Source organism: Oncorhynchus gorbuscha, linkage group LG05, assembly GCF_021184085.1.
Source record: "Oncorhynchus gorbuscha isolate QuinsamMale2020 ecotype Even-year linkage group LG05, OgorEven_v1.0, whole genome shotgun sequence".
Lineage (NCBI taxonomy): Eukaryota > Metazoa > Chordata > Actinopteri > Salmoniformes > Salmonidae > Oncorhynchus > Oncorhynchus gorbuscha.
In genome coordinates this window covers 34,931,383-34,944,287 of record NC_060177.1, presented here as the reverse complement: position 1 = coordinate 34,944,287, position 12,905 = coordinate 34,931,383, and the positions used below count along the sequence as shown (strand labels likewise).

At 42.4% G+C, this 12,905-nt stretch overlaps 1 protein-coding gene across 1 annotated transcript; it reads right to left on the bottom strand.

Moving 5' to 3' along the window:
• Positions 1-770: 770 nt before the first annotated feature.
• On the bottom strand, positions 771-6,969 carry LOC124035092 (uncharacterized protein KIAA0754-like). Its single transcript, XM_046348509.1, has 2 exons — positions 6,814-6,969; positions 771-2,874 (listed from the first exon to the last, which is right to left on the bottom strand). Exon 2 carries the CDS (start codon positions 2,864-2,866, stop codon positions 1,352-1,354), a length of 1,515 nt encoding a protein of 504 aa, XP_046204465.1. The 5' UTR covers positions 2,867-2,874; positions 6,814-6,969; the 3' UTR covers positions 771-1,351.
• Between the last annotated feature and the right edge of the window lie 5,936 nt (positions 6,970-12,905).

Below are 12,905 nucleotides of genomic sequence, written 5' to 3'. Positions count from 1 at the left end.
CTAATCCAGGCACTTGTCATCTCCCGTCTGGATTACTGCAACTCGCTGTTGGCTGGGCTCCCTGCCTGTGCCATTAAACCCCTACAACTCATCCAGAACGCCGCAGCCCGTCTAGTGTTCAACCTTCCCAAGTTCTCTCACGTCACCCCGCTCCTCCGCTCTCTCCACTGGCTTCCAGTTGAAGCTCGCATCCGCTACAAGACCATGGTGCTTGCCTACGGAGCTGTGAGGGGAATGGCACCTCAGTACCTTCAGGCTCTGATCAGGCCCTACACCCAAATAAGGGCACTGCGTTCATCCACCTCTGGCCTGCATGCATTAACATGGTCATATTTTTCAAACAAACACACAGGCAAGCCAAGATTCACCAAACAAAATATTTGCAAGGCCAATGACCTCGAGGACATTGGTCTACAGGTAATACAATCTGGCGACCCCTAACCCAAAAGAAACCTGGTCTGTACATAACTGTAGAAGTTTGAAATGAATGATGTTCTGTAGATAATGTCTCCGACTGCTGATATTGGTGCACTCAATCTATCAGCCAACAACAATAAAGCACTGGATGAATTTCAGTTTTCAAAGATCTCCATTGTTTGCACCTAGGTTTACTTATTATAATCAATCATAAAGGTATCTTAAAATACAGTTGAAATAATTGTAACATGCTAAAATTGACTAAAATGACCTGTCATTATACGATAAGGCCCTGTGTTAAATGACTTTTGCCTAATTTATATAGAATACATAACAACAAAAGAACAATCAGGTATAACAGTCTTTTTTTATTCTCCATTCCAAGCCATCAATGAATATTCCTTACTGTTTGCACCATTATAAAAGGCCAAAACTTTTCATCCATTATTTTGTCATGTAGTTAAGGAAAGGATATGTGAAAGTCTAAGTTAGATCACTATTGAATGCTATTCCGATAACACATTTGTAATAATCATCAGGCTCACACACAAAGACAAGACTACTCATTCCATTCAAAATTTCCAATGTCAATGTCACGTTTTTTTCTTTGTTGTCCAGTTTTTTTGTTGTTGCTGGTTTTACTATACTCATCCCTCAAATGTTGCTGGCTTTCATCTCACCACAAATGCTGCAAACACAGGCTGCCCCTCTGCAATGACGTGTGGGGCACAAAGACTCAACACTGCAACCATGCCTTACATCTCTTCCTTCACATGTACCTCACTCCCCCTCTCTACACTTGAGTGGTTGTATTTCCTTTTAGTTAACCGGAAACTCCTTTGCCATAACAGACATTTTTATATTTATCTTCAGAAGCTTGTGTTGGAGGTTTTTTCGGATCATTAGGGACTTTAGGTACACATTTATATTAGCTTCAGACCAAGTCAACAGCCTGACTTATTGCCTCACCGATTGCCTCAGGAATATGGATGTCGCCAGTCAGGTTCAAGTCCTTTTTTAATTCACAGTCAATTTGCACCTCAAAGGCATCCTCTGGCTTGTCAATGCCATTGACACATTCCTTTTGTTGTGGCTCCGGGGCAGACACGGCAGCCGGCTCGGCTGCCTGCTCCTGACACTCCCCATTGACCTCAGGGGCAGAAGGCTCAGCAGTAGCCTCCTCTGCGGAAACAACTTCCCTGTTGTCCAGCACAGCCTCCTGTGGCCCAGCGCTGGCCTCCTCTGCAACAGCAGGTGCAGCAGATTCTGAAATTATGATCTCCGGGATGAATTCTGCAATGCCGGCAGCCTCTGGCTCTGCTGCCTCTGTTACTGCATCAGCAGCTTCAGGTTCAAGCTCTGCTACGGATTCTTCTACAGGTAGGGGGAGGTCTTTAGCGGCTGGTTCTGGGACGGATTCTGGTTCTGCGGCTGCCTCTGGCTCTGCGGCTGCCTCTGTGGCTGACTCTGACACAGCTTCTGCAACTGATGTAGGCTCCTCCTCCAGTGCGGGTGAAGCTGCTTCTGCCTCTACTGGTGCCTCGGGCACAGCCTCAGGTTCTGGGGCCTCCCCTGTAACAGTCTCTGTTTCAGGCTCTGGAGCAGCAGGCTCAGGTTCTGTAGTGTCTGCCACCTCTGTGGCTTGTTCTGTAGCCTCAGAATCCTTTTCTGGTGCTGCGGCTAGGCCCACAGAGGCTGCCGCAGGCTCTTCTGGTGCAGGCTCTTTTGGTGCTGCCTCAAGCTTTTCTGGTGCAGGCTCTTTTGGTGCTGCCGCAGGCTCTTCTGGTGCAGGTCCTTTTGGTGCTGCCGCAGGCTCTTCTGGTGCAGGTCCTTTTGGTGCTGCCGCAGGCTCTTCTGGTACAGGCTCTTCCACTGTAGGCTCTTTTGGTGCAGCTGCTGTTTCGTCTAGTGCCGCTGGTTCTTCTGGTGCCTCTGTTTTATCTGGTGCTGTTACAGGTTCCTCTGGTGATGCTGCTGGTTCCTCTGCTACTGCTGCAGGTTCTTCCGGTGTTGACACTGGCTCTTCTGGGGCTGCAGGTTCTTCTGGTGCTGCAGCTGGTGCTGGCTCCTCTGGTGCTGCAGCTGGTTCTTCTGAAGCTACGGCCTCTTCCGCTGTTGGCGCTGGTTCTGCCGGTGCTGCCACAGGTTCATCTAGTACAGCTGCTGGCTCTGCGGTGCCCCCCTTGGCCACAGCCTCTATAGCTGACAGGGCCTCTTCTGTCGCTTCTGTGATGGTTACCGCTGCCAACTCCACTGCTCCCTCTACCGCAGCAGACACCTTAGGAGCATCCTTCGCTACCAACTCAGCGACTGGAGCTGGTGCTTTGCTCTCCACGGCATGGGCCATGGCCTCAACGGCACTCACAGCAGCCACAGTAATCTCCTCCTTCTTGTCTTTTGGGTCGCTGACATCGTACCCCTTCTTTCTCTTGCTCAGCTTGCCTCCCATGGTGTCTCCTAAAAGTGAATAATAAAATCAGAATGACTTAACAAGTGTGACAGGTTGTTGCGTTTGATAATCCATGCATAGCATATATCAATTTCCTTTAATTACCCACCACAAACCTCAATACCGAGTTAAAGCTGAATAAAATTCAAAGCATTGCAATCATGCCAACATAGTGCCGCCTGTCTCCATTGTAAGAAAGCACTCAGTCGGGCTTTAAAAGGGGGAAGGCATTTCAATCTGGAGACCACACTCTGCCAAATACTTTTGGCAAAAAGACAAGTGACCACTGCATGGGAACTACTCCAAGTTCTAAACTATCCAGTGCTCTTGTATAAACCACAGGACAAGAGACCCTCTCTGGAGACTTAGGTAATGTTATTATGTGCCAAGTGAGCCTCCCATTCTACTGCTGCCCTTTAATGGTCTGTTTTAGTTGTACACTTATTCCCACTGGTATACTTTTAGAATAGCAGGTTAGAGGCACAGTTAGAGGAGGAAGGGGGGACTTGAGTTCACAAAATGAAGTTAAAAAACACAATTGTTTTTAGCTATAGGTTTTGGGAACCTATTGAGCACTTGTTGTGCATGACTAGGACCTGTTAACAAGCCTGGTGAAAATTATTGTATAATCTGCTAACCTTCTATTGCTATCTAGTGCACTGTATATAAAAAAGTAAGGGAAAAATCAACGAGGGGCTATGCGTTCTGTGGAAAATAATGAACGACGTGGAATCCAATCAGAAACGAGTATTGAAACAATGCCATGGTATTTTAAAAACGACAGGTTGGTGAGACATTTTTTGGGGCTATGGTCTGGATTTTCTCTATACTTTAGTGCAAGGGTTAAATAAGATTCAGGCCAGGGTAAGCATGGATAAGATAACATGTTATTTTACAGATCACAAACTCCTGTTACTTTGCAACCACTAAAGCATGGGAATGAATGAGCATGGGATAATCAACAAGGGGCTATACGGTTCAGAGTGGAACTGACCTTCCACAGAGATGCATTATTTTCCAGAGAACGCATAGAGTCCAGAGTTGATTATCCCTGTCATACCATCCATGTTATACTATTTGCTTGTAGAAATGTGTTCAACATCCATTGAAGTAGCTAGCTAGCAAATTTACTTTTGATAGCTACAGTAGTTACCATGGTAACCAAACAAACAGACGCGCCAGTTTAGCTAACCAAGCCATCAGACTTAGCTGCTATTATAAAAATCGAATTCAAAAATACCAATACTGTTTTCAATTTGACTTTTGCTTTCAAAAGCAGCTCAAACAAAACGTGTAAACTGTTAACTATATCCATTGATTTCTATCATGCAAAAAAAAATAAAAAATACCCAAGGGGGTGTGGTATATGTCCAATATAACATACTTAGGGCAGTTCTAAGCACGATGCAACTCGGAGTGCCTGGATACAGCCCTTGGCCATATACCACAAATCCGAGGCGCCTTATTGCTATTATAAACTCGTTGCCAATGTAATTAGAGCAGTAAAAATACATGTTTTGTCATACCCGTGGTATACTTAAGCAATAAGGCAAGAGGGGGTGTGGTATATGGCCAATATACCATAGGTAAGGGCTGTTCTCAGCAGGATGCATCACGGAAGGCCTGGACACAGCCCTTAGCCGTGGTATATTGGCCATATACTACAAACCCCTGAGGTGCCTTATTGATATTATAAACTGGTTATTAACGTAATTAGAGCAGTAAAACTCAATGTTTTGTCATACCCGTGGTATACGGTTTGATATACCACTGCTGTCAGCCAATCAGCATTCAGGGCTGGAACCAAACAGTTTATAATGTCTGATATTCCACAGCTGTCAGCCAGTCAGCATTCAGGGCTCCAGCCACCCAATTTATAATGGGAAATAGTGCATGCTCTAGAATGCCCTTCAAGCCAATCAGAAAGGACTATTCAACAATGCCATGGTATAATACTGAGTAGTAGTATTCCGAGTAGTAGTACTATACACCCCCCACTGATGACAACAAAAACATATAGCTAAACTATTTTAGCTATACATATAGCTTAACTAAGTATGTGTGTAGGGTTAACTTTATCACACTGGTCTCACTCACAAAATTGTGTTTATTTTACTCCATTGCCACGCTTGTAAGAGGAAGAGCTGATTTCAACATACTTCAACTTCCCTTCCCCCTATCAGAAAACCGAGAACTGGAAGTTAAATGTCATCTGATAGATTATGTTTGGTGATAATAGTACTCAATTATTCCTTTATATAACAGTAGGCTGGCTGTCACAGAAAACAATATTTACCATGGGAATGGATATACTAAACAGGAATTACAGGTTACAGGTTTCTTCTGCCTGACATACAGTTTTAAGTGAAGCCAAAAGGTGGAAAATGCTCAACATGCAGGCGGTTCTCAAAAAATTAAGCAAAACTAATCACGAACGGAACAATATACTATGACATTTTCTGCAAGTACTTCGATTGACCATTATCCAAAATGTCCCAAACATAGTTGAATCTAATTTGTCTTTCTTGTTAGATGGGTGAGAGAGCGACTGCCATATTGCATATTTATTTGAACTGCAGAACACACGGGCGTGATCATAATAGGAGCTGTCCATAGTGCTGCATTAGGGCAATCAAGAAGGGATGCGGACAGAGGGAGCCATGCGGCAGGCCAGCGCAGACTATGGGCTGTACAGCTAAATCCATGCTGATATCAGAGCAGCGATGGGTCCCCTCTACTAGGCTATCGGATAAACAGGCTTTCATATTCCTCCCAATTACTGTCCATATTTGAGGTTGGCTATAGCATGCGAATTAAGTTAATTGCGCGATGTATTTATATGTGTTTGACTCAATTAATTTCATCGGTTTACATGACATTTGCCTATACACACACATTAAAAGAAAACAGTCAGACATTTCAAAAAGAGATTTCAAGATAGATCTGCCAAAAACACATGACAATGCTCACACATTGGGGAAGTACATGGGGCCTATAGGCGACGAGGGGATTTAATAGTACCGGTTTAGGGGTGTGAGGGATAAACCAATTACAGCAATATGATCACACACAGATTACTGTAAACACTACCGGGTAGCCATGTATTATTTCCTATTAAAACTCAAATAGGGCTGAAGACACGTTAAATTACGATGAAGGAAAATGTGCAGGTAAATTTACAACTCCTGTTGCACCAGCAAGGCTCTGAGAGACAGGCATCCTAGATGCCTGCTACAGAAGGATGTTAACTGTGAAATCCAACTGATTGTATAACTTTTATAGTTTGGATGGATATACCATCTTTGATGTTTGCCATTATAAAACAAATATAAGTAATGATTAAAAACGAAATATTATCGACAGGGAAGGCACAAGCGCAAATGACTCCATCCCCCCCAACCACATACCCCCGCTACTTCACTCTATCTTCACTGTTCGTTAATGTTGCCATACCGTCTTGTGGGGCTCCACAGGCGTGTACACGAGTTACCATGGAAAATATGTTTGTCTTTTATTTCTATTAAGTTTGAATCTTGATTTGTCATCTTACTCTTCACTTGATCTTTTTTCAATGTATTACATACATTGATTTGGGCACACACAGCCCTGTCACCCTGATGCTTCTGGATAAAAAAAAATTAAAAAGTCTACACATCATAGCGCAGACAAATTGTTAAAATCCCAGGAAAGACTCTTTGGAACATCCACATAATAAAACGCAAATCGTGTCTCGAAGATGTTGAATGTGAAAATCCACGCACGCACCGGTAGGAATGCAAATACATGAACAAAAGAGAACAAAGGATAGCTTATCCAACTCTTTCTCCCTTCTCCATTCTTTATTCTCCAATTTACCACAACAGCAGGCTATATGTTCTCTTATTTTCTCCAGAATAAAAAAAACAAACATAGAAAAGCTGAAAAGTATAGATACAAAGTTCACTAACCTGGATTTCTGCCTTAAACCCAAACGGTAAGGAGAGTCGAGGAACTGATGTATTCCCTTGCAAGACTGAGCACGGACTGATAATAGAAAGAATCTTGCGACTGAAAGCTGCACCAAAGTCCTCCTCGCTCCCTGAGGTGCAATCTAGGACTGTGCTTTTTTGAAGAGTGCCCCTATAGGTTTGCCAGACATCATTCGCTATCACAATCTATTCCACAATCTAGGAGAAAGTGGGGTAAATGTAGCTTTTTTAAAAAACATTCAGCGTCACTCTGTCAAGGGAAATATAGTATTCTTTCTAACAAAGATATATAGGCTACATATATTTCAGGATGTTGTGTATCCCTGGAAATATTCAGAATTCATCTAAATGTTACATTTTTGAAAACATACTGTAGCTTGTTTTCTCTTAGCATAATTTACCCTGATATTGGGTAAATTGAGTCGCAGCACAGGATAAATTAAGCCATCTTCACATTTCTGTACTGAATGTAATATGACCTATCTCAGAGGAGGCTGGTGGGAGGAGCTATAGGAGGACATACTAATTGTAATGGCTGGAATGGAACCAATGGAACAGAGTCAAACGCGGATTCCATTTGTTTAATGTGTTTAATGTGTTTGATACCCTTCCATTTATACCATTCCAGCTTTCACAGTGACCCCGTCCTCCTATAGCTCCCCCCACCAGCCTCCACTGGTCTATCTTTATTTCCCAAACACAATTCAACACAATCACAATCCCTTTTTTTAATACATTTTAAGCATCTTTTAACACAGGCTTAATACCTAACAAACAATGTACAATAAAAAAATTAACACTTTTAACATAGGCCAGGCACGGTTGTTACCTCATATCCCAGCGACAATGAAACGATACTAGCGCACACCGCTAACTAGCTAGCCATTTCACACCGGTTACACCACCCCCCTTTGACCTCTTCCTTCTCGGCAGCAATGATCCGGGTCAACAGCATCAATATAAAAGTGTTGCTTCCATCCCTCTCCTTGCACTAACCTGGGCTTGTTACCTTTCCCTCCATAAAAGCCTAGCATAGCAAGGGAATCATCTACTTCAAGGTCTCAGAGTGAGTGACCTCACCGATTGAAATGCTACTAGCGCACACTACTAACTAGCCTCACACTAGTTACACAAGGATACACTTTCACAATAGGTTTAGGACCTCATACAGCAGCTTATAGAGACCCCAAATGATGTATAGAACAATCTAAATGATCTACTGAGGTGTAGATACAAGCATCATGAAACCTCTGAAGGATTGTACGCTTTTTAAAATGTTTCGCCTAAAAGGACATACCCAAATGTAACTGCCTGTAGCTCAGGACCTGAAGCAATGATATGCATAAGGGAAATTTGAAGGGAAATACTTTGAAGTTTGTAGAAATGTGAAATTAATGTAATAGAATATAATATATTAGATCTGGGAAAAGGTAATACAACAAACAAAAACAGTAGGGGATTAAACTGTAGAACCAATTCCTACATTTGAATATAAAAATGGATTTCATCAAACAAAACCATGCCACATTTTATCTCTGGGACCCTCAGGATGACAAATCAGAGCAAGATTACTGAATGTAAGTACATTATTTACCTTCAGAGGTGAATGTATCAAACCAGTTGCCATGATTAAAGTTGTTTGTTGTTGTGCATTCTCCTCAAACAATAGCATGGTATTTGTTCACTGTAATACCTACTGTAAATTGGACACTTCATTTAGGTGAACAATAATTTAAGCTTTCTGCCCATATAATACATGTCTATTTGTAAGTCGCTCTGGATAAGAGCGTCTGCTAAATGACTTAAATGTAAATGTAAATGTATGTCCTGGAAAGTTGGCTGTTACTTACAATGCCATTCTAGTCACATTAGCGCATGTTAGCAGCAACCGTCCTGGTAAAGGGACAACAATCGAGCGAGGAACTGGTGAAAATCCATTTTTCTGACCTAACTTGCTTACGGAGCCACCGCAGGCAAAGCCCATCTGCTGCCAGTCCTGGATGGGGGCAGGAGTCGGACCGCTGGGACCACCTTAAATGGAGGCTGCATGACCTGTGTCAGAAGGTTGATTACTTCGATGGCGATGTTGCAGGCGCAGAGTCACTTAGCCTCTGGGGAGTACGCAACCTTGGACACCATGATAGCTGCCATGGTCCTTATAGGGCACACGGGTCTTCCCTATTTTTTGCAGAGGTACTGGATAATTTATCCCTGACAGGGTTCCTATTTCTCCAAGCAGGTCCCGGCATAAGCTGCTCCATAGCCTTGTTGGCTTGGCTGAGCTTATGGCTTCCCTTTGTGACAGGTGTGATGGTGGCATCCCCCCTGATGGAACCCGTGACTGAAGCCGGGACCCCCCAGAGTCTTTTATGCCTGCCCCATCGCCTCATGCTGAGGGATGTAAATGTAAATGATGACAGTGGGGAGGGGCACAGCATGCGGTGAAGCAACAACCTGTCAACCGTCACCGCCATAGGGACGTGCCTGGGGGACCCAAGTTCTTGGGACGCCAGAGGAGGCGGGCCCCGGCAGGACCCATGACACACCCTTCCCTAGCCTTGGCTGCTTCTCCCGGTCTCTAAGGGCAGAGTGGGAGGAGGGTGTGGAGTCCCACTGGGTGTTGTCCGCAATGATCAAGGGATACCGACTCCAATTCCGGCTCCTGTTCTTCTGGGGCCTTTGTGTCTCCATGGTGGCCGACCCCCTGAAGAAAACCCTGTGGGTGGAGATCTCTTCACTCCTGGATAAGAGTGCCATCCGCAGGATTAAGACATCAGAACGGCTAGCTGGGCTCTACTCCACTTGCACTACGTCCTCCAATACCTGCAGTCTCACTTGGATGAGTGCTTGGCAGCCTTTACACTGAGAGGGTATCTGTAGCTCAGTTGGTAGAGCATGGCGCTGGTAACGCCAGGGTAGTGGGTTCGATCCCCGGGACCACCCATACGTAGAATGTATGCACACATGACTGTAAGTCGCTTTGGATAAAAGCGTCTGCTAAATGGCATATATTATATTATATTATAATTATTATTATTATATTATTATATTATTATATTATTATTATTATATTATGTGGGGTGGATGGACAGGCCAGTGGGGAGCCATTCGTTGGTCTCCAGGTTTATGAAGGGGGTTTGTCGCCCACGCCCAGCTTGGACCCACTAAATGGCGAGCTGGGATCTGGATGTGGTCTTGGCAGCTTTGGTGAAGATGCCTTTCGAACCGTTGGAATCTGCCTCCCTGAAATACCTCTCTATGAAGGTGGCTTTCTTGGTAGCGATTACTTCCATGATGAGGGTGGGTGAGCTCCATGATCTTTCGGTAAGTTCTGAGTGCTAACCTTCATTCCTCCCAAAGGTTCTGTCAGACAGGCATGTGAACATCCCTTTTTACCCTACCAGCAAAAACATTGTAATCAGATTACAGATACTTTTGAAAAACAAGATGATTACTTCAAGGATTACTTTTAATTTCCGAAAGGATGTCTGCAGGGCTAAAAAATGGACACTTCTCTGTTTTCTCAATAACATTCAAATCAGCATTGAAAAAAGGCACACATTTAACGTGGTTCCACCTGAGCGAGTCTGACCACAAGTCAGAGACCAATATGATGACACAACAAATCTGTTTGATGGTTCACAGTAAAAGAGCAGGAATAGGCTTTTGTAGGCTACAGTCCAAGTCATGTCGTCCAATGATGCGACTGCTGTCGGCATCCAAAGATTATCCAACTTGAATAAACGCTTGGAGGTAAGGATGACAGCAGTGGTGTAGTCTACGGCAATCCTGATATCACGGATATCACATACGGATATCTACATAGCGCATTGATGTGAATCACACTGCTGCTCTCTGATTTACCTATTTGGCACTTTACAAATTGTGGTTGTTGTGGATGGCTGTTCACACATCTAAATATGTATGTGAACCCAATAATGGCTGAATTCTATAAGTTTAATCTGCCTATCAATCAGTGCAGATCCCAGACTATGGAATAAAAGTGGGGCTTCTATTGCTCAATCTAATTCATGCTGATAAAAAAAACAAATCCATAGGCCTAATGGACACATGCTCAAACTTGCACACTTTTGATAGACTCGAAGGGCCAATCTGTAATTGCAATCTGTAATTGCATTTTTGGACTTATAAATTAGATGTATTAACGTAAATATATAATTTAATCGTATTATTATATGTAGTAGAAAGCGATGTGTTAGAAGAAGCCTACATAACCAACCCATAAAGTAAAATTCAACATCCCTATATGGCCAGCTATGTAAACTTTAACATTTATTTATCCTGCAATAGATGTCGTTCAATCGTCTCTCTTAAGTAATCTAAAAGTAACTGAATGTAATCAAATTACGTTACTGAGTTTGGGTAATCCAAAAGTTACATTACTGATTACAATTTTGGACAGGTAAATGTAAAGGATTACATTTAGAAAGTAACCAACCCTGCATATGAGGACACCGAGGTCCGGACCTTTAAAAAATATATATAATAATTGTCGGTCTGAACTTACTGTTGAGAGTTAGAATAGAGGTTAAGGTTCAATTTAACAAGGTTACATTTCTAGAATTGGTTGTAGCAGCTTTCTTCTTATTTTATGTCACCCACTGACAGTCACTCAATTAGCCCATGTCAGTTAAAACATGTTAGATTATTATTTTTATATATATTTTTTATTTATCCTTTATTTAACTAGGCAAGTCAGTTAAGAACAAATTCTTATTTACAATGACGGCCTACCCAGCCAAATAAAGAGAGACCTAAGAAAATTTGTCTAGTTCGCTATCAAAACTTGTAGTAATCATGGCCGAATTACTGACCAGGCAGGCAGGGCACGTGCCCAGTGACCCTGACGTCCAGGGGGCCCATATTTGATTTTGTCAGTCACTCTCACTCAGATATCACATTAACCTGGCATAAATCATGGCAAAATATGTAGAATTGCAGGAAATTTGCTTTAAAACTGCACAAGAAATGGTTCTGTAAAGCAAACTTATTTACCTTTTGTTAATGAAATACTTTTTTCTGCTAACAGATCCCTCAGTATGTATTAAATTATTGTTTTTAATCACAGTAAGAGTACGGTACTGTACATCAAAAGTATTTAGAATGATCTGATTTTTAGTTCTGATATTTGCCATGCATGGTAAGGAGTACAGATGTAGTTCGTCCTGGGGAAATGTGTCCAATTTGTCCTGATGGTGGTACGGTGCGCCCACACCTTGAATCCTGCCAATGCTGCTTGCAGCTTTCATTTTTTGTGTGTTTTTGTTGTTGTTTTTGCTGTTCTCCAAATAGCATTTTAGAGTTTTGAATTGGTTTAGCAATGCAGTAAATGAGCTTAAACCTTTCTGGACCTCACTAAAACAGACCCTGGTCACTGGGCACAGACGTTAGTTCAACGTCTATTTTTGAGTTACATTTGTTTGAGTTGTCAACTAATGTGAATTCAACGTGAAATCAACAACAAATTTCACCATACCATTGGATTTAGGTGAAAAATTGTGCGTGAAAAAAGTACGAAATTCCCTTTTACATTGATTACTTTTGCAAATCCAATCAGTTTTCCACTGATGTACCCTGTGTACACCCTGTGTTTTCCACTTTTATGGTACCCTGTGTACCATAAACCCTCAGGAACATGGTGTCTGATTCCCGTAGGTTCAACATACTGTTTTTCATGTTAGTTATTGTTCGTAAAGGTGACAGAGGGCCCAAAGGTCACTCTCAATATGACTTTTCCATTTTAAGTTTCCTGACATATGGCATCTTTGTTCTATTTGCCATCTATGTGTTAATGGGCCCAATATTATATGTGAGGTTTAATGAAATTCTACAACTTGCTCTTTTTTGTGCGTACAGTTCACCCGAGAGATGATGCCGTTTTTCATGTACAGTAGGTCTTGTCTTGTTATCATCTGCATCGTTGAAAGACAGGGAACAGAAAAATATTAATAAGGACATTTTAAAACAGAAAAGGGCAGGTTATTCCATTTTGTTCTCAAGACAGGAAACATGAAGAGTTTGTCTTATTGCCCAGGAGTGGATTTTGTTTT